The sequence below is a fragment of the Triturus cristatus genome, chromosome 1_2 (genome assembly GCF_964204655.1).
Source record: "Triturus cristatus chromosome 1_2, aTriCri1.1, whole genome shotgun sequence".
NCBI classification, from domain to species: domain Eukaryota; kingdom Metazoa; phylum Chordata; class Amphibia; order Caudata; family Salamandridae; genus Triturus; species Triturus cristatus.
Window position 1 is genome coordinate 275987969 of NC_140580.1, and position 24893 is coordinate 276012861.

The 24893-nt window shown below is 45.3% G+C and overlaps 1 protein-coding gene across 1 annotated transcript in view; it reads left to right on the plus strand.

Annotated features, from left to right (window-relative positions):
- The window catches only part of TLL2 (tolloid like 2), a 2438103-nt gene that overhangs the window by 1930473 nt on the left and 482737 nt on the right, over positions 1 to 24893 (plus strand). The window contains exon 16 of the mRNA XM_085603672.1: positions 20277 to 20457. Within this exon, the coding sequence (XP_085459798.1) occupies positions 20277 to 20457 (181 nt within the window). The remainder of the gene's footprint in view (positions 1 to 20276; positions 20458 to 24893) is intronic.

Below are 24893 nucleotides of genomic sequence, written 5' to 3' on the forward strand. Positions count from 1 at the left end.
TTTGGTACATGCAAGGAGCAGAATGTCCAGCACTGCTGGTGGATCTTGATGTGATTAAGTTTCAACACACATTCATATTACACTCATTCACTCACTCTTTCTGTGCTGCTGGAGGGCCCCATCCTGCCCAACAATATGCCTCTGAAATGAGAGTACTTCAATAACGAGGGTCCGTCCAAATTGCCATATATGAATTCAGTCGGCCAAGACTGTCAACACAATGTATATGTGCAGAGAAAAGAGGTAAACTGTTACAGCTAGCTGAGCTCTGAAAGTGAAAGGTTCTACCATCAAATATTTCCAGTTTATATGGATGACCAGTAATAGATTTGATGAGGCTGATCTCAAGTGCATGTGAAGTTGGTATAGTTGAAGGGCTCTTTTTGGGATTTGATGGTGCCCGGATTTGTGGACTAGGCTTAGTGTTTTAAATAGTTTTTTTTCTTCTTTTAGTCCTCATATAACATCAATAGGCATATCTAGGCTTTGTTAGGCAGATCAAACAGCCATTAAAGGACAATTCTCCTAAAAATAGGAGCATCCATTTTGTACACCAGTATGAGCATTCACTTTGCACGCCATACCAGCCCCACGGCCTTCTAGTTGAAACTTTTTCAGAGTGCATTTCTTACTCCTAAGAATCGGCTATTGATATTTTAATCATTGGACCGATTTCTCATTCAGCTTATTTATTCTCCACTCATGAGGCTATTGCTCCTCCCATTTCTCCCATATCTCCTAAAAGTTAGAGCTTTTTTTCTCTCAATGAGCTTTTACGATCTAAGGAGCTTATTCTCCGAATTGTTGACACCCACTCCAATTTAGGGAATTGGTAGTACCCATTTTATACAGATCTCCCTCCTTGCCAGCAATATTAATATAAACAATAAAGATTTCTGTTCCTAAGATAGTTTCACCCCACCCTCATCTACCCCAAATATTATCAACGGCAGGCTAACCTCAATTTCTTGACTTAAAAGCTCTTTGACTGTCTTACCCACTTTCAATCAGAAGGATTCTAGCAGAGGGCCCCGCCAAAACATGTGGACTTCGTCAGCTCTTTCCTCATCGCACTTGGGACATTTCTTTGGCTATTGTTTCCCCATCTTGTTTCCCGGCTCTGTTTTGAATTGAATTGAATTGCTACGTGAAGTGCCGCCTAACGCCTCCGCCTCTCCTTTTGTTACTTCATGAGCCCTCCTCCTCCCTTCGTCAAAACCCGATGGCTGTACCTCCGCCAGTTTGCCGATGCTGGTATTCTCAGCCCGTCAATAGTCTGAGCCTTCCCGCTCCTGCTTACAGCCGTCGTTGCTTACATCCTCAGCCCGCTAATTACTCTGAGCCTTCCTGCCCCCGTATACGGCCGACGCTGTGAAAGCCAGCTCTACATTGACTCTGGCCTGTCAGTGCCCAGGCCCATTGCCAGCCCAGCCTTCCTCCCGAACGTGGTCTCAACGGAGCGCACGCTCCCATCACCGATTATTCACAGGCCTGATCTCCCTGGGGGTAAGTGCCTGCATCTGGCCGATTACCCGAGCCCGCACCTTAACTCCGAACTGATGACAATAAAATTTTGAACGGCTTAAAATGGCCGCTCCCAATTACCAAGGGAGCTAGTGCAGAACGTATGGGCCTACTATATAACTCTGTATAAGTCTAACCAAACTGGCCTCTCCGGTCTGCCAATTGACTCCTTAATGCTTTTGGGCTTACTGTAAGAGCATGGTGTAGCGGGGGGGGATCGGTGGGGTAATGGTCAAAAAGGAGGTCTACTCCGCTTTGTATCAAACACAGCTTTATTTTTCCATATACACATCATTTTTGGGAGGCCAGAGTCAATATGTCTTAGTCTTTCGGGGATAATGCTTCTTATCCGGTTTTTAGTGTTCCGAGTAGCCGCAGCACCGGTCGTCGGCTTCTTGTGGCCAGGGGCGGTCTTTCACTCGGGTCGACTTGTATCTCCAAAACCATAAAAAGGAAAGGGAAAAAAAGAAACCATGCGTCAGCCAGTTTGTACTTTCGTTCCAGCCCAGGGTAGGGAAAGTGCGGGGTCACCGGTGTACACAAACAGGCGTTCAAAGAGGAGAGTGCTCGTGAGGGAAGGGTGACGGTTTAAGCTAGGAGATGACTCACCTGAAGCTCCACAATCACTTCTCCTCCCTCTCCTTCCTCTCGACCCAGCCTGATACCCGGTTCCGAACCTGTGTGAGCCACACTCCTCCTGGGGTGTGGCTGGGCGCTGCACAGGGACGTTGGCCTCCGGGCGTTTGTTCGGTCCTCGTTTCCTCAAAACCAGGGGGCAGCTTCTCGGACTCCTCTCCTCAGTTCTTCTCGCTTCCCGGCTTGCTTCCCTTGCGCTCTCTGTCTCTCGTTCTTCTGGGTTCTTCTCCACCTCCGTTGTCCCGGCCGCACGATTCCCTTGGCTCATTCCAGGTGACGTCACTCCCCCAGGCGGAGCTTCCCTTGTCTCCGTGGATTTTAAAGGCATATCCCTTCATATCTGGGGAGCTTTCAAACCAGACAGTGTCAGCTGCAGGCTTCCAGTTCTCCGGCTGTAAAGAAAGGATAGGTTGGTTCTCAGAGTGATTGGACCACCACTCCTCTCGTGACTCATTCTCTTCAGGTGGGTCCTTGAGCGGGGGAACCTCCGACCCGTGACACATGGTTTGTGGGCCCCTGATCTCTTTAGAGTTTAGGGTATACACTGCATATACATGTTTTATACTGCAGATAAATGTCTCTTTAGAGTTTATTGTATATACTGCATATAAATGTCTTATAACTACCACCCCAGTCTGCTGCTCGATTCCTGATTGCGAATGGGCTTTCTATAGGATCGCGCCTGGCGCCTGGCGCTTCTATTGCCCTGATCTCGCTCTAAGCCGAAACGACCCAACAGCGGAAAGTATCGCCTTTCCTGATTGTGACTGGGCTTTATATAAGAGCGCGCCTCTATTGCCCTGATCTCGCTCTCATTCCGAACGACCCAAAAATGGAAAGTCTCTCCTTTTGCCTATGTCAGGTCTATGATTGTCTATAATTGACTGCTCCTGACTGCTAATCGGTTTGACCTTCAAGGAAGGAAGCTCTCCTCCCTTCAACTCTTATACCGATCTCTCTTCCATTAACCATGTGCCTGCCTGACCCCACCCGGAACTCTAATCTCGTGCATTACGGACCCAACTCCTGGTCCATTAACTACCCAGACAAAATGACCAGTAATGCTAAAAAGAACTTCAAGCACAGTACTCTAAAACAACACCCGGAAACACTCATAGTAGATAACTACTACACAGCGAGCAACGGCAACGCGAAAACTAACTTCATCTTTTACACTAATCGTCCGACTAAATGGAAAAACACCTTCTTTCTATTTAACTCATGGACATCCACCATCACTCACTACAATCACACTACCCCTATCATTACACTCTGTCGCCAAACACCCACCATTATTACATCAACTGATCACACCAGGAACAGCAAACTCACAATTAACAAACACCACAAGGCTGATCTCGATCTAGGCAGCTCGGACACTAACCACAGCCCACCCGTGACTGAAATCACCACAGGCACTCCCCTCTCGACCCCCGATAATCTGAACCCTCCCTCACAAACTACCCCTTCCTCCAACACAGACCCTTTTTCCCCGGCCCTTATGACATCCATGACCAACGTCATCACTAATCCAGCGGACCCTTTCCTCCCTATTATCACTGCCCACTCCCCTTTCACCGTCCCACATCCACACACACAACCTGTCTCCACCGCTAATCTAACTGACATTCCCCAGAACTCTGACTTCCTACCTAAAATTTCTCTCCCTCTTCCCGTGGACATTAGACACACTACTCCTCCTCCGAACACCTTGAATGGTAGCATTACTGACCCGGCTCCCCATGTCCAACCTTTCCCCTCTCCTAATCCTACTGATTCCATCCAATCCCTGACCCCTGTTCTCTCTCCTTCCACAGACCCAAGTCATTCTCGGCTCCTGACAAAAACATTAAGCTTTTTCAGCTCAATAACACAGCAACTGAACTGAATTGAGCGGAAAATTAACTCTCTTGCTGCCGATTTCCTATACTTACAACAAGACCTTCTCAACAGGATCAAGCCACCATGCTCCCACTCCCCGGGTAGATTTGCTCCTATCCCCCTCAATACCTCTTCCATGGCCCCACAGAGCACTCCTGGCCCTCCATTCCATCGGCGAGTTAGGCACTTCGACCCAACCGGGATCGCCACCCCTTTTCGGCACCGAAACCTGATGAGATCAACAGCTCTTACCTCGCTTTGAGCTAGAATACTGCCTCTTTCACCATCCCTGTTATTGTTGGCACTAACAGAATCCCGAAAACTGTCCTCTCGCCTAGACCTCCTGCTCAATACACCTCTATCCACTCCGCTCCCCCCCATCATCGAGGCTCCCCGCCCTCTCTCTTGCATGCTCCTCAACTGCAGATCAGCAGTACAACACGCCACAGAAATTGCTAAAGCTCTACTCGCTGAAGAAATAGACATCGCTTTCCTCACAGAATCCTGGCTCAATGTCCACTCCACCTCCATTCTTGACATTCTCACCCCTCCTGGGTACAACAACATCAGACAAGACAGGCCGATCAAAACTGGTGGGGGACTAGCCATTATTCACAAAGCTGAAATACAGATTACCAAACTTAAACCTGCAGAATGCCTATCGTTTGAATACCTGGGTGTCAAACTCACTGCCAAGGGCACCTCACCCATCAAATTTTACAGCATCTACTATCCTCCTGGAGAGCGTGCCCTCTTCACCAAAGAACTAACAGACTTACTAACACATTTCTCCCTGACAGACACAAACGACATGTTCCTGGGTGACCTCAATATCCATTGGAACGACCCAGAAGACTCCACTGTCCAGAACCTATCCAACCTACTTGAAATATACAACCTCAAACAACTCTGCAATGAACCAACTCGCATCAAAGGTGCAACGCTGGATGCGATCATTACCAAAAATGAACTGGTCTCTCTGAGAGCAATTTCTCCCATTGACTGGTCCGACCACCACCTCATTCTGTTCAAGTTTGACGCACTTGTCAGCCACCAACCTATTTGCGATGACAAACCTAAGCACTGGACCAGAAACATCAACGAGGTCCCTATAACCGAACTTGAATCCAGGATTCATGCCCATCTACAACTCCAACCCTCCACCTGGACGGCCGATGACCTCACTACACACTTTAATTCAACAATGACAGAGGTTTTAGACCAAGTAGCTCCACTCAAACTCAAACAAATTAGGCGAATCAAATTTAAACCCTGGTTCAACGTTGATCTTAATAACGAAAGGTGTCAACTCAGACAAACGGAAAGGTCTTGGAGACTAAACCCTTCGTCCTTCCACCTTGTGCATCTTAGATCTGCTCGGCTGGCATACAAAAAACAAATTTTTAGAGAAAAGGCGTCTTTCTTCCGAAGCCAACTAGATCTGGTGGAAAACAGACCGAGAGAACTCTTCAACATTGTCAAAAGCCAAACTAACTGCACTCCCTCTCACGAAATCAAAGCCACCAAAGAGCGATGTGAAGAAATTGCCACCTTCTTCTCTAATAAAGTCTCAAAAATTGATCAATCCTTCATCCAAACCTCAAATCCTCCTTCCTCTTAACCTGCCCCCCTTTAATCACCCTTGACCAATCAGAAATAGTTCTTACCAAGGACAGTCAGGTCTGCCTCAAGGTAAAAAACAATGCGCATTGGTCCGACTTCGAGCTAATGTCGGAAAACGAGGTCTACAGTATATTTGCAAGCCTAAAACCTTCTCCCCACGCCATGGACCCCCTCCCATCCACAATTATAAAAGAACTCAACCACAGCATTACCCCTTTCTGGACAAAAATCATCAACTCCTCTCTCATTTCAGGCTGTGTCCCAGACTCCCTTCAACTAGGACAAATCACACCTAAACTCAAGAAACCAGGGGCCGATCCTAACGATCTCAACAACCTCAGACCTATCTCCAACCTCCCGTTCCTTGCAAAAGCATTGGAGAAATGCGTTCTCCACCAACTCAACAAACACATTGATGAGTTCAACCTCCTCGACACCTTTCAATCAGGATTCAGGAAAGGCTGTAGCACTGAAACAGCTATGCTCAACATCTCTGACGATATTCACAGGGCTTTAGATGAAGGTGAAGCCTGTCTACTCATCCTTATTGACCTATCTGCGGCATTTGACACAGTAAATCATCCAGCTCTTCTGGAGGCCTTGAGGAGGCGCTCTGGCATTAATGGCACAGTACTAAAATGGTTCACCTCCTTCCTTCAGCACGCTCGCAACAAATTAAATTCAACTCCTGTCTCTCTAAGCCAACAAATGTCACACTTGGGGTCCTGCAAGGCTCGATCCTCTCCCCTTCCCTCTTCAATCTCTTCATGGAGCCCCTCACAATCATCTCGAAAAAAGCAGGAGTGATTTACCACCTTTACGCAGATGACACCCAAATCTATTACAAAATCAAATCACCCAGCGACATCCGACACCTCAATGTCACTCTAACCGAGATCCAAACTTGTTTCAACGTTAACCACTTAAAGCTCAACCCAGATAAAACGGAATTAATTCTATTCTCTTCAAAAAGTAACCACCGTCCAATCCAAGAGTGGCTCAAGAATCTGGATGCCCTAACTTCCCCTTGTCCTATCCGACTCAGTTAAGTCCCTAGGCATTACCCTTGACAAGAACTTATCAATGGAGGCCCACATCAAAAACTCTGCAAAAGGTGCGCTTTTCTCACTAAAACCCCTCAAGAAATTGAAACCTTTTCTTCCCCATGATGACCGCAAGACAATAGTTCAATCCCTAGTTCTCTCTTAAATCGACTACGGGAACGCCATCCTAACAGGGACTCCAAAAGCTCACCTAGCCCCGCTAAGGGCAGTGCTGAACATAGCCGCTCAACTCATATCTAGGGTAAAAAGATTTGAACACATCACACCAGCTCTCAACTCCCTCAACTGGCTTCCCATGGAATGGAAATGTATTTACAAACTGGCCTGCAGCACACACAAAACCCTTCACTCTCTGTCCCCCAACTACCTAAACAACAAACTGGTAAAAGCAGGAAAATCCAGAACTCTGAGAAGCTCCAACTCATTCCTTCTTATCCCTCCGAAACTGAAAAAGAAAATCACTCCGTACCGATCATTTTCTGGCAGCGCTCCCAGGATGTGGAACGCTCTCCCTAGAGTCCTCAGATGCAACCCCTCCTTCTCCTGTTTCAAAAGGGACCTGAAACTCGATCTCCTCAACAAATACTTTCCCGTCCAATGTCAACGAACCTAGACTTCAATATCCAAGTTGACTCCTCTCTCTATTGACATTCAAGGATAGTTGGTGACCGGACTGTGTTAGCCACCTTCGATTGTTTTCTCTCCCTCCCCTGCACCTATTTTTCATGTTGTATTTGTATCTCTGTTTTGCTTCCTTACCGCCTTCCTACTATGTAATGCAATTTTCTTCTTTCTTTACTGTGTGTATGTAAAGCACTCTGATACTCATGGGTCAAGCTAACGCTATATAAAACTTTTAAAATAAATAAATAAATAAGAAGTGCCGTCAGGTTTAATGTGTTATGTCAGTATGTGTTAGCCTGTTTGGGACTCGAGTAGCATTATTCCGTACTTCGAAATGTAACCAGATACTCCTTTGAAAGTTCAACGTATAGACTAGAAAGAGAAAGTTTTCTCAAAGATGATGGAGATGATAAAACACCTTCTTCCAGATAAATACTAAATGGGTGTGGTAAAGATGAGGGTTAAAAAAAACTCCAGGATTACGGACCTTGGTGGTAGAAGTGCGTATGACACCCAGAGAGTCTGGCCAGGGAGGTGAGAGATTAGAAAGTGTTGTAGGGTACATGATGGTTTCAGGTTTTTGGATGTTGATACAAAGGCAGTTTTGTTGCATCTGGGCCTGCCAACATCATACGAAGAAGTATTTTCTTCCAATTTTAAATAGATCTGTTTATCATCCGCATAATCTAATAGCAACACTGAGCATCAAGGATATGGGATTGGGTCATGCAGATGTTGAGAGGGGTTAGCCATGTAGGACTCCACTAGAGGTGGTGGTGGTATTGGAGATGAATGAGCCCACTCTAACTTGGTAAGTTCAGTAGTGAAGGTTTTTATCTAAACTCACAGTGTGGTTCTACTAATTTTATTTTAGCAGTCAATAAATCAAGTAGAATTTTGTGGTCCATAATGTGAAATGCCGACATCAAGTCTAACAGTGTTAGAGTGCAAGTAGGCCTCTTGTCTATAGCAGTAAGGAGTTCTTTTCTGATGTGAAGGGGAGTAGTAACAGTTTCATGATGATGGCAGAGGGCAGATTGAAATCATTCAATATGGCATGGAGCTCGAGGGATGTGGATATATGTTAAAGCGTGATTTACCTTAGGACCCACAGCTGTAAAGAGAGGCTAGTCTAACTAGAGGCGGCCTCTGGGTAAGTGGCTGCTTTTTATTTTTTAAAGAGTAGTGCCATGTCATTTTGGTAGCTTGTTTTAGTTTTGAGGTACCTCTCCATGGAAAGTGAGGTGTTCACGATTTTGACTCTCTATTTTCTCTTCACTCCTCTGCACTGAAGTGTTGGTCTGTGTGGCCTTAACATCTATGGTCCTATGCAGTTGTATAATTTCTGCTAGTATGTCTGTTTTTGTTTTTCCATCCTACATATTTAATTGGAATCTGCGTAACAGTACCTTATAAAGTCTTCCCTTTGTAAAAGTATTATTCTCAATTTTGATCTTGTGAAACTGTTCATATGTAAAGTGCTCGGTCACAGTTGGGTCTCTGCCTGTGGTAGATAAACATGGATTATACTGTGCAGAGCATTCGCATACCTTGCTGTCCATATTTGCAAGCATGTACATATTAGAACGTATGTATGTAAAAAGCATGCAGGCATACACCAGGCGCCGTATCATGATTATCTGCACTGTATCAGGACAGAGCTGAGGGCTGGTTTATTGTGCCTGACGTGTCTGAAGTTTATGCGCATATCTCAGAACTTCTGTGAGTTAATGCATGAATTTTAGAAAGAACAAGTCGAAAGTTATGGGCAGAGATTGACTCTCTATTTTCAACTTGTAACGCAGAGAAAATCCGAGATATATGAGTTGCAGCAGGATGGGATTTGCACTGCGCAGATAGTTGGTGCAAACTCAAGTCTAAGCTGCACTTGAGTCGATGGCGCAGCTTAACATCAACAAGTCAACACTACATCAATGAGATTGAAGAACATTAGGCTCCACAAGCATGACAGAGTAGTAGTAGTTTGGAAACCATTAGAAAATTAGCAAAGTTACAAACACGAACATGATGGGAGGATTCCGTAATATGCTAAACTGAGAGGAAATTGGGAAATTCGTGAGAGAATTCAAACAGGAAACATCAGCAAGTCCTGGAAGTCAGAATCAGAGATTCAGTCAAATAAAAGAAAATTGATTTGCTCAGGTGCGTTAACTCTTTGAGCAGGAACAAAGGTGAAAGACTAGTCTTGAAAGAGTGGTAAGGGGCTTCTGAATTTAGGTAGCTCAGCAAAACATAATGAAAATCAATTTTGCAACAGTATGCATCACTCCCAATCAGGATCGAACATTTCATGATATTGGGGAGGTCTGCCCTCTTCCCAGCCATTACCCAATGGAAGTTTTTTGCTGCACAGCCTTCAAGAGATATGTCAGATCGTGATGATCCATCACGATTGGCCTGTCCTTAGCACCTGTGCAGAAATTCTTTATTTACTCTCCATGAAACGCATACAGATAAACAATTCTCTAAGAAACCAAAACATTTTGTAATGTTCTAATTAACATAAACCACTGCAGCTTTGGTTCCTGAAATGAAAAAAGGAAAATACACAGCAAACACTGAACATTTCTTTTAACATGAGTTGCTCAAACTGACACCTGCATTAACAATGGCTAACTTAAAAGTGACAATCACACTATATGTATAAATGTGGTGCAGGTTAATGTATGTTGTGCAAAGCAAGAAATTGTGACAGAGCGTTACCATATGTAAAATGTTTACACACCGCAGATGGAAAAAAACAGGTGCTCAAATCTGCACTGAGCTGACACAGTCACCACTGACATAATTAAGGAGGAAACTGGTGTATTTTGGGAAGTGACTGAGCCGTTAACCCCTTCGCTGCTAGGCCTTTTCTCCCCCTGTGCTAGGCCTTTTTTGGGCTACTTGGGTTAGTTCGCGCTTTGGCCCCCGTAACATTTTGACCACCTAAGGTATCCACGCTAAATTTGCATCCTTTTCTTCCAACATCAAGGGGATTGTAAAGGTATCCAGGGTTTGTGGATTCCTTTGGAAGGGACACAGAAATTAGCCAAAATACAGCTAATTTCTGTTTTTGTGGGGAAAAATGGGAAAAAGTGCTGCAAATGAAAGAGTCTGTTTTTTCTCTGCAAATGGTATCAACAAAGGGTTTGTTGGGCTTAAATCCCCATTTTCCCAGATTTTAGGGACTGACAGACTTTTGTCAAAAAAACACATTTTTTTTCACAGTTTTGACATTTTTCTGGGAGATCAATCAATCAATCAAAGACATTTATAGAGCGCACTACATACCCGTAGGGTCTCAAGGCGCTGGGGGTGGGGGGGTGCCGCTACTGCTCGAACAGCCAGGTCTTCAGCTTCTTCCTGAAGGAGAGGTGGTCTTGGGTCAGGCGCAGGTCGGTCGGGAGGGAGTTCCAGGTCTTGGCGCCCAGGTAGGAGAAGGACCTTCCTCCTGCAGTCGCTCTTCGGATGCGGGGGACGGCGGCGAGGGCGTGGTTGGCTGATCGGAGGTGGCGTTTGGGAGCGTAGAAGTTGATTCGGCTGTTGAGGTAGCTCGGGCCTTGGTCGTGTAGGGCTTTGTGTGCGTGGGTGAGGAGGCGGAAGGTGATTCTTTTGTTGACGGGGAGCCAGTGCAGGTCTCTCAGATGTCCGGAGATGTGGCTGGTTCGTGGGATGTCGAGGATGAGTCTGGCTGAGGCGTTCTGGATCCGCTGGAGTCTCTTCTGGAGCTTGGCGGTGGTACCGGCGTAGAGGGCGTTGCCGTAGTCCAGTCGGCTGGTGACGAGGGCCTGGGTGACGGTCTTCCTGGTCTCGGTGGGGTGGGGTGGGGTGGGGTGGGGAGATATCCTATTTTTGTTATTTTTTGTGCTTTCAACCTTCTTCCAGTTAATGGTATAAATGGGTATGAGAGCAATAATGGATCCAGGAAAGCTATACATTTTAGAAAAGTAGACAAAATTCTGAATTCTGCAAGGGGTCATTTGTGTAGATCCTTCAAGATTTCTTTATAGAAACTAACAGTTAAATATAGGAATAATTAAAAAATATTTGAAAAAAACAGCCATTTGTGGCAACGTTTTCACCTGTAACTTCTTCTAATTGTGACAGCTGTTTGAAAGCAATATACCGTTACATCTGGTGGACTTTTATGGTTGTGGGGATATATAGGACTTGTAGGTTCACCTATAACCCGACTAACCCATAGCCAATAACTGAGCAGTATCTTGCAATAGTTTTTCATTATGTACCAGGTATATAGCAATTAATTTGGGAAAATATATAAATGAAAAAATAGGTATGGAAGACACCTATGTATTTCTGAAATTGGAACAAAATATAGAGTTTAGAAACAGTAGATATTTTCATATTTGAAATTGTGAGTACCCATACTAGCATGAGAATTATAGGTCATTTTTCAAAATGACTTCTCTTTTACACATTGCCTTTCATTTGGAAGGCAGAAATGCATCGAAAGTTTATAGGTAATAACAGTTGCTCTACAAATCTGTGTTACCCTAAGTCTCCCGATAAAAATGGTACCTCATTTGTGTGGGTAGGCCTAGTGCCCGCGACAGGAAATGGCCTAAAACGCAACGTGGACTCACTTTAGTTTTACAGTGACAACGGACCCTTTACAATGAAGTCAGGAATTGCGTTGCAAATCAAGGCCAGTACACTGCAGCCTTTCTGGCCAGTATTCCAACTACCCAACCTACCGATCAACAGAAAAGCGTCCTTTCGGCCCCCATCGAATGGGAAGAGGTTGAGACAGCAATTGGAGCACTGGCCAACGGCAAAGCATCAGGCCCTGATGCAGTTCCACTAGAGTTTTATAAAGTATTCACCCAGGAGATTCGACGGGTTCTTCTCTCTGTTTTGAGGGCTGCACAATTGGGAAGCATTCCCGAGTCTTGGACCCTGACTAATATTATTCTTTTTAAGAAAAAAGACAAACCTGAATTGGATCCTGCCTCATTTAGGCCTATCTCACTCATTAATTCGGATAATAAAATCTTTGCCAAGATTCTATCATCTAGATTGGCTGCTATAATTACTCCCTTGGTTTCGTTACGCCAGCATGGTTTTATCCCTGGCAGAGATACAGCAAATCATATATCTCGAGTAGTGGCATTATTGGACTGGGCCCAGGCAACATCATCACCTGTTGGGGCGATCCTGCTGGATGCTGTGAAAGCATTCGACAGGGTCGCCTGGCCCTTCCTATGGGAGGTTCTCAGCTGGAAGGGCCTTGGCCCTGAATTTATCCATGCAGTCCAATCTTTATACATTTCTCCTAAAGCCACTGTCTCTGTTGCTGGGCTAGTTTCTAAGCCATTCACAGTAGGAAGGGGTACTCGCCAGGGGTGCCCGTGCTCCCCTCTTCTTTTTGCGCTGTATATAGAACCTTTTCTATATTTAATTGAGAAAGCGCAGGACATTCGTCCAGTTACTATCCATTCAACGGATTATAAGGCATTAGCTTATGCTGACGATATTGTAGTCCTGACCTCAGATGTCTCGTCTGCCTATAAGGCTGTTAAAATCATAGCAGATCAGTATGGAGCCTTTTCAGGCTACAAACTTAATGCCGCTAAGACCCAAGTTATTCAATCCACAGCTATGGGCCCCTCAGATGCCCCTATAGTGCAGTCTGCAAAATATCTCGGTGTATATATTACAGCACATGTAAGTACTGTCCCAGATTTAAACATTTTGCCTATAATTAATTCTGTAAAAACAATATTGGCAAGGCTGGATAATCTCCATCTTTCCCTCTATGGCAGATGCAATGTCCTTAAGATGTTAATTCTTCCTAAATTTTTATATATTTTTAGAACAGTGCCTTCGGAGATGCCTCATTCCAGCTTAGTTTTGGCAGACAGAATTTGCAGTAGGTTTCTCTGGGGTTACAAGCAGCCCAGAAGGGCGGCTAAATGGATGCTCCAGTCTCGCTCACGTGGTGGTTGGGGGGTCCCTAGCTTGTTATTTTATTTCTGGTCTTCAATGATTCAATACTTCGGGCTACCATTGTTGGGAGACGTCGCCGGCCCCTCTTTGGCCTGCAGGCCCTCAATTTTTGAAATTGGGCTGGGTGAAGATGTTAAACGAGTCTTAGTTCGGGTTTTAGAACCAAGTTATTATAAAAGAACTAGGTTTAAGGTCATTTGGTCCATGTTTTCGGTGTGGCGTAAGGTCCGCTGTAAATTCTTAGTCCCCAACATCAACTTCTATACACCCTTTTCTGCAGCCCGGTTATTGCCAGCAGTCTTTCAGGATCAAGTCACCTTTAATTGGTCAGCCTTAGGATTGACTGTGCTTGGTAACTTAGGGTATGAAGGGAGGCTGGCCTCTTTCGCATGTCTTAAGGAGAGGCATCTGCTTAATACATCTGACTTCTTTAAATATTTACAGCTCCGTAGTTTTATAGAAAAAAATAAATTGGAGTCTGAAGGACTATTTGGGAAGATAATGCTGATTGAACTTATTGCTAAGCGTTCTAAAATAGGGGTAATTTACCGTCATTTACTTACAAAGCTTCCTGACGATATTTCTGCGTCTACATCAAAATTAGAAGCCAAATTTGGTGTAACAGGAATAGATATAGTCACTTCCCTGGAATTAGCCGGTAGGGTCCTCATTTCTGGCAGTCTACGATCTCAGTGCTATATGGCTCTATTTGACCTTTATTATACGCCAGCCAAGATATCTAAGTGGGCGGGTTGTGTGGGGCACAGTTGCCCAAGGTGTGGGTTAATGGCGGCTGACGATGTCCATATGTTTTTCGGATGCCATAAGCTGAAGATTTTTTTGAAGGACGTAGAGCAGTTTCTCAACGTTAATCTTGGGATCCCAGCTGTTCTCTCTCCCGAGTTAGTTATCTGTGGGTATCAAAGTAATAGCGAGCATACTCGGCCCCGATATTCGTCAGCCTTCCTGTTAATAGCTATGGCTATGGTTCGCCTTTGTATCACCTCAGAGTGGATAAGCTCCGGGTCACCTACCTTCCTTGACTGGAGAAGGAGGATTCTTGCACTATATAACCTGGAGTCCGGAGTCTGGGCTAGGTGGGGTAGATCCAGGCGTGATTTTGGTAGAAAGATCTGGGCTTCACTTGAGGCATGGATAGGTCAATAACATTGGTTCTGCTGCCCTACCTAGGTTAAGTAGTAAGTCTTTTAATAGTATTGCAAGATGTTATATAATGCCCCCTAATGACCAACTGTAATGTAATGATTAATGATGGAAGAATCCTTATTTATGTGCTTCTCTCTGTGTTTTTTTTTTTTTTTTTGCTCATTTATACTGTGCCGAGTATTGTTTAGTAAGTTTTTGCTAGTATCGCTTATGCTTACAGTTATTGTGTACTCTCTCATTGTCCTGAATTAAGGCCTGTTCTTTTCTTGTTTTTTCTTTTCTTTTTATTCATTGTTTTTTCTTTTCTTCTTTTTCTTTTCTCTCTGTTGTAACCACAAGCACAAATAAAAAAAAAAAAAAAAAAAAAAAGACAACGGACCCTTTTTTTGCAAAGGGCCTAGCTGTAGATTTTTAACCCTAGCTCTGCCGGCATCTGGGGAAACCTCCCAAACCTATACATTTTTGAAAACTAGACACCCAGGGCAATCCAGGATGGTGGGACTTGACTGACTCTCACTGGGTCCTGGTACCCAGAATCCCTTGCAAACCTAAAAATGTGTTTAAAAAACACACATTTTCCTCACATTTCTGTGGTGGAAAGTTCTGGAATCTGCATGGATCCACAAAATTCCACCCACCCTGCGTTCCCCTAAGTCTTCCGAGGAAAATGGTACCTCACTTGTGTGGGTAGGCCTAGTGCCCGCAAAAGAAACGTCCCAAAACGCAACATGGAGACACACCACATTTACACAGTGAAAATGGACCTTTTTTTGCAAAGTACCTAGCTGTAGATTTTGAACCCTAACTCTGCCGGCATCTAGAGAAACCTAAAAAACCTATACATTTTTTAAAACTAGACACCCAGGTGAATCCAGGATGGGGTAACTTGACTGGCTCTCACCAGGTTCTGTTACCCAGAATGCCTTGCACACCTAAATATTTGTCAGCAAAAACACATTACCTCACATTTCTGTGGTGGAAAGTTCTGGAATCTATGGGGATCCACAAAATTCCACCCACCCTGCGTTCCCCAACGTCTTCCAAGAAAAATGTTACCTCAGTTGTGTGGGTAGGCCTAGTGTCTGCAACAGGAAACTGCCCAAAACGAAACGTGGACACACCACATTTTCACAGTGAAAACAGACCCTTTGTTTGCAAAGTGCCAAGCTGTAGATTTTGAACCCTAGCTCTGCCGGCACCTAGGGAAGCCTAGCAAACCTATACATATTTGAAAACTAGGCACCCAGAGGAATCCAGTATGGGGTAACTTGACTGGCTCTCACCAGGTTCTGTTACCCAGAATCCCTTGCAAACCTCAAAATGTGTCCCAAAAAAGAACATGTTCCTCACATTTCTGTGGTGGAAAGTTCTGGAATCTGCGTGGATCCACAAAAGTTCACCCACCCCGCATTTCCCAAAGTCTTCCAAGACAAATAGTACCTCATTTCTGTGGGTGGGTACCCACGACAGGCAAGGGCCCAAAACCTATTGAGGTGACATCAAAATTACCTTTCACAAAACAACCTGGTTTTCCAAGGGGGGGGGGTCCCATGAGTTTTTGGCCCCGGGCTCGGCGGCCATCTAGCGAAACCTACCAAACCCACACATTTCTTTCAATCTAGCCACATTCTCCACCACTCTAACTCTAGGAACACTTGCCTGTTCCACAACAACAAGGCTGCCTATTACAGACTCCTGAAACTGAACAAAAGTCATCTTTGATGCAGGAGAACACTCCTTGAACACAGCAAAAGCATTGAAAGCTGCTAAATTGAAGAGATGGATGGCCAACTTCTTATACCAAATGTAAGCCTTAAGAACAGCAGTGTAAGGTTCCAACCTCTGATCTACTCTATTGACACCACCGTTGTGCTTATTTTAGTCTACAATGCACACAGGTTTGCGCACTTCAGCAACCTGACCCCAAACAGTCACAGGTGAAGAACTCTCATCATGAATGGTAGTCAGCATGTACACATCCCTCCTGTCCACAAATGTCACAGCTAGCAGTTCCTCACTACGCAAGGCACTGCACTGTCCCCTCTGAAGCTTTTTGCAAACAAGATCTTTTGGGTAACCTTTACGGTTAGAGCGGGTTGTGCCACTTTGAACAATTCCTTAAACAATTGCACAGCGGTGTAGAAGTTATCAAGGTACAAATGGTGGCCTCTGTTAAACAGTCCTCTAGCAAGATCCTACACAATTTTCTCGGAAACTCTAAAAGTGGACGGACATCCAAGGGGGTCAATAGTAGAATCCCTACCAGTGTACACCCGAAAATTATAGACATATCCTGTCCTACTCTCAGACAACATATACATCTTAATTCCATAATGTGCCCTCTTGCTAGGAATGTACTGCCTAAAAACCAAACGGCCCTTGAATAGGACCACAGACTCATCAACAGCTATTTCTTTCCCTGGATTATAGATCTCTGAAAATCGATCTACAAAGTGATGAAGAACAGGCCAAATCTTAAAAAGATGGTCACAGTCAGGGTGATCTTGTGGCAACGCCAAAGCATTATCAACAAATGCAGCATCTGAAGCAAAAGTAAATACCGATCACGACTCATAATTGCAGGAAATATGGCCATTGCCATCAAGGGACTGGTAGACCAGTATGAAGCCATGGACGGCTTCCTTATCAAGCCCATCAAAGTCAAACCACAAAACTTCATCTCATCCAGATTTGTGGGAGTCCACCGGGTAGCTCTAGAGCAGGGCCTAAGTCTGGCACTGTTGTCCCTCAAAAACTGTTCAGCATACAAATTAGTCTGGTCAATAATCTCAGCCAAAAATACATCATTCATAAACAACTAAAAAAACCGTATAGGCAAAAAAAATTCACAATTCACTCTACTCCCTGCATCCCCACTAAAGGCAAGCAACACCGGCAGCAACATGTTTGGATCAACCCAGAGTCCAGCACTTCCAGTAGGAAGCCCTGCAGCCCCAGGCTGCAATACTGATGTCTCTTGCTGCACCATCGGCACCTCAGTGTCCTCCTCTAAAACAGGCACTTCATCCGCACTGAGAGTAGCTTCATCCGCACTGAGAGTAGCTTCATCATTAGATGATTCCTCGTCGACAGAAAACTCACTGCCAGAATCTTGCTCTCCCTCCTCTCCCTCAGACGCACTGTCAGTCTCATAATCCTGCTCAGAGGAAGATTCAAAAAGCATACCAACCACCTACTGAGCAGTAATTCTATGGCTAGCCATAATTCTTACTAATAGAGGTAACTTGTCAAACAAGTCAACAATAACAAACCCTTTTTAAAATAAGTAATAAACAAAATGTGGCTTTTATCACAAAGACCTATATACTCCAACACTATACCACTCACTTGCCAGAAGCAGCTAGACTCACCACCACCTACTCTGCACAGACACAGCAAGGACCAACAGTATCCCACTAAAAAAGAAAAGAAAATTACACATAAGAAAACGCAAAACACATCGGAAAGAATTTCATGCACAAAACACTAACTAAATATGCTGCTATTATGACACCACTTAGAAAAAATTCATTCATGCATGACATTAATACTCATTTAGAGTAAACACAACAAAAATGTTGTTCTTAGCAAAAAAATGCAACTACACAAAACTGCAGATCAACCACTGCTGAAACCGCAAACAAGAATCAAAAACGTTGCACTAGAATAAAAAGGAGAAATAAAACATTACAATCAAATATGCAAATAATGCACAAGTCTACACACTATCCACCAGCCAAGCAAAGGTGGTAGGTGGGGCTAAAAGTATAAGGCCAATCTGCCCCCACGGGGAGCAGAAACAGTCAAAATATTCACCCTCATAAAGGAGGGGCGACCCTTGCCCAAGGGGTCACTTCCCAACACCAACATTTAAAAAGCCCTGGTGTCTAGTGGCTCCTGCCGCCCTAGGGGACCGATGGGCCTGAAAACATATTGCCGATCTGCCCCCAAAAGGGGCAGAAATGGCCACAATAAATACCCCATAAAGGGGAGTGACCCTTGCCCAAGGGGCCGCCCCCAACAACACTAAAGCAATCTGGTGACCTAGTGGGCATACAATACAATTAATTGTTTACTTGGGCCGATCTGCCCTCCCAGGGGGGCAGAAATGGCCCAAATGAATGCTCCCCAAAGGGGTGCAACCCTTGCCTTAGGGGCCGCTCCCCAATAACATATTGCTCTCCCAAGGGGAGCGACCGTTGCCCAAGGGGCCGCTCCCCAACAACACTAAAACTCATCCCTGGTGTCTAATGACTTCTACCCCCCTTGGGGGCAGATGGGCCTAGAATAACAAGGCCAATCTGCCCCCAAGGGGGCTAGAAACGGCAAAAGTAAATGGTCCCCAAAGGGGAGCGACCCTTGCCCAAGGGGCCGCTCCCCCACACAAAGGCCCTTTAAAAAAAAAATTCCCTGTTGGCCTAGTGGTCACATATGGCCATATATATATATTTTCTAATAGATCTGCACCCCCAAGGGGTGCAGACTCATCCACAAAAATTGCTCCCCCAAGTGGAGTGACCCTTACCCAAGGGGCTGCTCCCCAAGACAAAGGCCTGTTTAAAATATAAAAAAAAAACATGCATTCCTGTTGCGCGATCGCGCCCCATGCGCGATTGTGCAGCAGGAATGCTTAAAAAGACATCGGAGGAAAGGAAAACACTTTCCTTTCCTCCGATGCCTTTTTAAACCCCCCCCCCTACCCTCCCAGAGGACAAACTTACCTCTTCCTCGCCGGACGCATTGGAAGCAAATGGCTTCCCGCGCGTCCGGTATCATGTAATGACATCAGCACGCGGGCACGCTGACGTCATTACATGGTGAGGTGGGGGGCGGGGGGAAGCGGAAGGGCTTCCCCTGTCGTCGCGGGTGGGGGCAGCTTTGAGGGCAGCCCACGGTGGTAGCGCCAGCGCTTCCCCTCTGGGTGGGTGCTAGGAAGGCCCGGGAGCCGTCCCACGCACACGCCCACCATGACATTGGACGGCTCACGGCCGTCCGATGCACGCAATGGGTTAATATGGTGGCTAGCAGCCGCGGTCCATGCAGGTAACAGTGGTGGGGCCCCACTACGGGGGATTTCGAGGGACGATGCCGGGGGAACATTTAATATTTATTTAATTTCCCCTCAGCATTGTCCCTCGAAATCCTTCCTAACCCGGCCCCACCGCACCATCTCTCTTACCTGCACAAACCGCGGCTGGTGGCTAGTAACTCTTTACAGAAGCATTTCTTGGAGGTTAAAAACACTCAAAGGTACACTATATTCTGGGGAAAAAAATGCAACAGATGAACAGAAAAGCACTGTGCCTGGACTAGTAAAATATGCATTAACCTCCTGTGGTGCAAAATCTCATTTAGTCTACTACACTTAAAACATTCCAAACTGAATTCTGTTCTGTCTTTATTTGTGTGTTGTGTTAAAAAATACTGGATAAATTGTCGTAAACCGGAAACGCCCTACGTTACATCATTTTATTTGACTTTAAATCACCTTAAATTTCAATTCACAATGAAGTCTATGAGAACCTCAGATAATTATATATTTATCTTTCCTTCGAAATGTAATCAAAAGGTCAGCATAGGACCAACATTTGAGCATATATTCAAATAATGATCATTACAACTGATGCATGATTACATTTTGTATCTTTTAAAATGTGCATTTACACATAGAGCACTAAGAAGCTTGCCTCTCTCTGTTTATTTTGTGATGAATTTGAATTTCAACTGTCCTTGTTCATTGGTGCAAATTAAAATTTAAAAAGCATATTTTACATTGTATTTTTCAAGGTGTGTAAGTACGATTATGTCGAAATTTGGAGTGGCCTTTCATCAGATTCCAAACTCCATGGAAAGTTTTGTGGCTCTGAAAGGCCTGAAGTAGTAACTTCACAGAACAACAATATGAGAGTCGAGTTCAAATCTGACAACACTGTTTCAAAAAAGGGATTTAAGGCACTGTTCTTTTCAGGTATGTCAACATTCAGAGATGTTATTGTAGTTAAATAGGTATTTTTTAATTGAAATGTATGATAGCTGTGCATTACAATGCATCTATTCTTTCAATTTTTGTTGTTAGCATTGTACACTAAAAGTATAAGGTACATCATGGTTATCAGTCATGTTGACTAAAATCAATTGGTCAGTACCTTCTGACCACTGTGTAAACGTCGGTCAGAATTCCAAAGTGTATGATATTTACCACGCCTAGTAATTATCGGGTGTTAAATGTCTCACCCCTCATTAAAGTCCGGCAGGTCAAACCTTATGAAAATTAACAGGGAAAAACAGTTTGGTTTCTATCATAACATGTATAGTTTTTAGCTGTAAGTGCCAAAATCTGCACGTAATTCCTCAAAACTCAGAATAAGTGCTGCAAAATTCCGAATCCCGGTGAGTTGTACTTTATTGGGTGTGATGAATAATCAGAGCCATAGTACAGCAAAACAAATTTGAAGAAACCAGAGGTATTTGTGCAGCAGACGTTTGATTAAATGGAACAAGGAATCTACAATTTCAAGCAGCTATTGCTAAGAAAGCCTTATTTGGATCTTCTGGGTGATGATGACATGAGGAGTTTTCTACAGTACTGGGTCCATGGCAAGGTAGCAACATCTGGAAATTAGTTGTTTGGGTAGAGTGAGGTTGTTACAATGGAGATGTCATTTTCTAGTCTATCAAATTATTGTTTAGGTGGGCAGGGGCAGAAATTGCTCATCCTTGTATGTTAAGGTGAGCACTTATAACCTGGCATTGACAAATGCGCAATAAATGACCTTGTTAATGGAGAGATTGAGATGTGGGTAATGATTAACTATTTGGGTACATATTGGTCTTCATATGTGTGATCAAGATGGTTAATATGCAGACCTATCATTAAATTGGCATTTTCAAGTTTAGAATTAATAAAGTAGTACTTTCTTTCATGTGCATGTCAGAGATGAATTAGACAAGAACCTTGAAAGTCCTCTCCACTGAAAGCAAAGCAGCTACATTGAAAGAACGTCTCTGATTTGGGGATTTTGTCTTAGATTCTAAGAAAAGTATTTGATGGTGATCTTTTGAAGGGCACACAATGGATGTAAACATCGATCTTTATATGTCTGTGGGGAACCTCAGGAGGAGTGAGGTGTGGCAGAGGCACAAAAGCAGGACATCTTTCACGCTCACATTGAGTTTTGGAGCACTCTTTCCTACCCCTTTCCCTATAAGGAGGGCCTTATTGACAATGCAAAGAATGAATACTAGATATCATTGACTCCGAAATAGATTGGTGTATGATAGCTGTAGGAATTATGAGAAGCACATCATGTTCTTTTTTTTTTTTTTTTTTGAAAAACCTTTATTAGCATTTCAACCAATAACAAGTATGGGCCTACAACCCCCCGGGGCCGGCCGCTAAGCAGTCAAAGCAACAGAGATCCAATGTTGACACAGGCAGAACCTCGGGGAGCAGAATCTCCATGCTAATATATTCTCGGCCAGTGAATGGCGCAAGTAGGACACCAGGATTAAGAAGGCTTTCATTTTATAATAGGGAAAAACGAAAGGATCAGGTGCCAAACAATTTCCCAGCAGCGAAAAATGGCTGGCAGAATAACAAACGTAAACAATAAACGGCAATCTATCGAGTCAATGGCGCTAAAACAGGAAGTGCAGGATGTAGAGAAGTATCATGACCAGTTGCGCCTGCAGTCCCATGCCCTAAAGCCCAGAAAACACCCCGGAAATTGTGGCACACATGAAAAAGCAGTGATTCACAACAAAGGAGTCGTACCACGCTGATCCCAGAAAAGAAAAACAAAGAAGAATCAGAGAAGAAAAAGGAGGCCATGGAAAAAAAGGGTAAAGACTAAAGAATCCCCTTCCCCAACCCCCCACCCTGCACCTCTGCAGATGAGTACGGCCCCCCCCCCCAGCAGTGTGCCTGTCGCCCTGGAACCAGACCCGAAATATAGAAGAACAGAGAAAAGGGAGTAAGAAAAGCACCCCACCAAACGGGGGGGTAGAGAGAGTATTAATAAACTGGAGGAGGGCCTTCAAAACATGCCCCCGGCTTCTCCCTCCCGCACGGTAAGTTTTCCCCAAGGCAAACAGTAAGCAGCACAAAATCGACCATGTCAAAGAAAGATGGGGAGCATTATGCACCAATTATACTAATAGCTTATGCCATGAGAGCACGCAACCCCTGAGCCCGCCCGTCTACTAGATGACCACCCCTGAAGGATCAGCCTTATCCTTGACCACTCTTTGCAAATCTGCCCATGCATACCCCTCGACCCGGCGCCATGTCCAATGTTACAAGGTAAAGAAGTGTCCAAAAACGACCGGGAAGCGACGCACACAGGTGGGGTGGAAGTCTCTGAGTACCAACACAGTCCGCATCATGGAGGGACGTCTTTCCCAGTGTTGCCCCAGGACCTGCACTGCACACAAGGTCCAGGAAGGCGGAATCAGCCAAAGTAGACAACTGTTGCTTGAATTTTCCCTGGGTCGCCGGAGGCCGTGCACGGGACGAGGCCACCACCTCCCACTCAGGTCCAATACCTCCGGAACAGATCAGACCCACCGCCAGCCGATCACACGGAAGCATACTGTCCGGAGTTTCCAGCTGTTCACTAATCTCAGGGGGGGCCGCGACATTGTCCTCCTGTGTGCAGTGTGGGAAGTCCCTGTGTACCTGAGGACAGGCAGGCCGCAACTGTCCCGACGCTGATGCCACACCATCGAGCTTACTCCCCAAGACCCCGATGCCATGAACCAAGGTGGAATGAAGGGCACCGAGAGCCTCGAGGAGGTCGCCGTACCCCAGCACAGCTCTCTGCGATCGCTCCGCCACACTCCCAAAAGTCACACACTCCCAATCCTGCTGTGACCCGGTGGACAGGATGGTAGGCTTCATCATAACAAGATGGCCGCCGGGTAGGCCCGACCCGTATTGGGACCGGGACCCAGGGACAAGCGCCTCAAGGCCCACGTCGCTGGAAACAGGGTTCCGGGGGCAGGCAAAAATTATCCGTTGTGTGGTCACGGGCAACAGTCGTCCCCACCACGGACCAGCGCCCGCGAAAATCCGGGAGCAGCCCGCAAGAATCAGGGCGAGTTACGGGTGGCGTCCGGGCAGCTCACCGTCAAAGGCAGGGGCAATCACCGGAGAATCTCAGAATTGCCACCCCGGGCATGCACTCAGTCCGCTACGCTTAGCGGTAGGAACGACCACGGCGAAATGTAGGCCGAGGTGTGCACCGCTCCGGTGGTCCGACTCCACCCAGTCACCACAGGCCGCTGTTGTTGAACTGCCACCCGGCCAAGGCGTCCACTCGAGGTCCTGGCTCCGGGGCTGCACGGGCCGCAAATTTCAAAGGCACATTTCTCCGGCGGTACCACCGCCAGAAACTTCGGAGTAACACGGTCAGTTGCCACTCTCATTCACAAATACGAGCGAGTAGCGCAGGCTGAGGATCTCATGCAGGATATCCGTGCGGGATGCGGAGGTTCACGGAGCCGGGAGTCTATGCTGCCGTCCCGGTCGCCATCTTGGCTCCTCCCCCCGCACATCATGTTCTTGAATAGGTATGCTACCTCAAAGTTATTTTTTTCTTTTTGCATTTCTCAGCCTACGTGGGAAGTGTATGCCCAGAATTGGATCCCATGCTCACTATGCCACAGGTTTCAAGTTAGCCTGACTGATGAGGAGATTATACCCCCTAAACTGGTCCCAGGATGTTCATTTCCGGTCCAGGGAGGACCTGGCTTGGCAGTTTAGGCTGGACTGGTCCCATGGCAAGCAGGGTCAAGACTGATTTGAATATGGCTAGGTCCAAACTGGAATGGTGTGGCGAGTAAAAAAAGATGGGTTTACCCAGATCTATGACTTGGGGTGAATGTTTGATTTGTTCAGCATTCCCTCCATCTTTTGTTCTATTTGCATTTACCCCAAAGTTCCAGGCTTTGTGTGAGAAGCTGGCCTGGTATATGACGTACACTTATGTAAGTGGACACCTTGCACCAGTTCAGACAACCGTTATGGTTATTTAAATGGTCTTAGACAACCTTAGAAAGTTCTCTAAGTGGTAGCTGTGGAGAGCAACCTTCAGGCTTATTGCAGAAGGAGTGTTAAGCAGCTTGTTTTACCAGAAAACAATCTTATAGTATAGATTAGGTGAAAAGGAACCACACCAATTATTTATTAAAATATGTATTTATTATATAATACTCTCTAACACATAGAAATATCTCCTACCCGGAGATATGCACACAATACTTTAGCAAAGAAACACAGTAAATCGCACAAAATACACAGTGGACCCCAAACCATATACTAAAAAAATGGTATAAGAAGCATGACTCGGGTCAAGAGCTTGTGCAGTGTGGGAACGACCGCGTGCTCTGTACAACTCTGTGTGA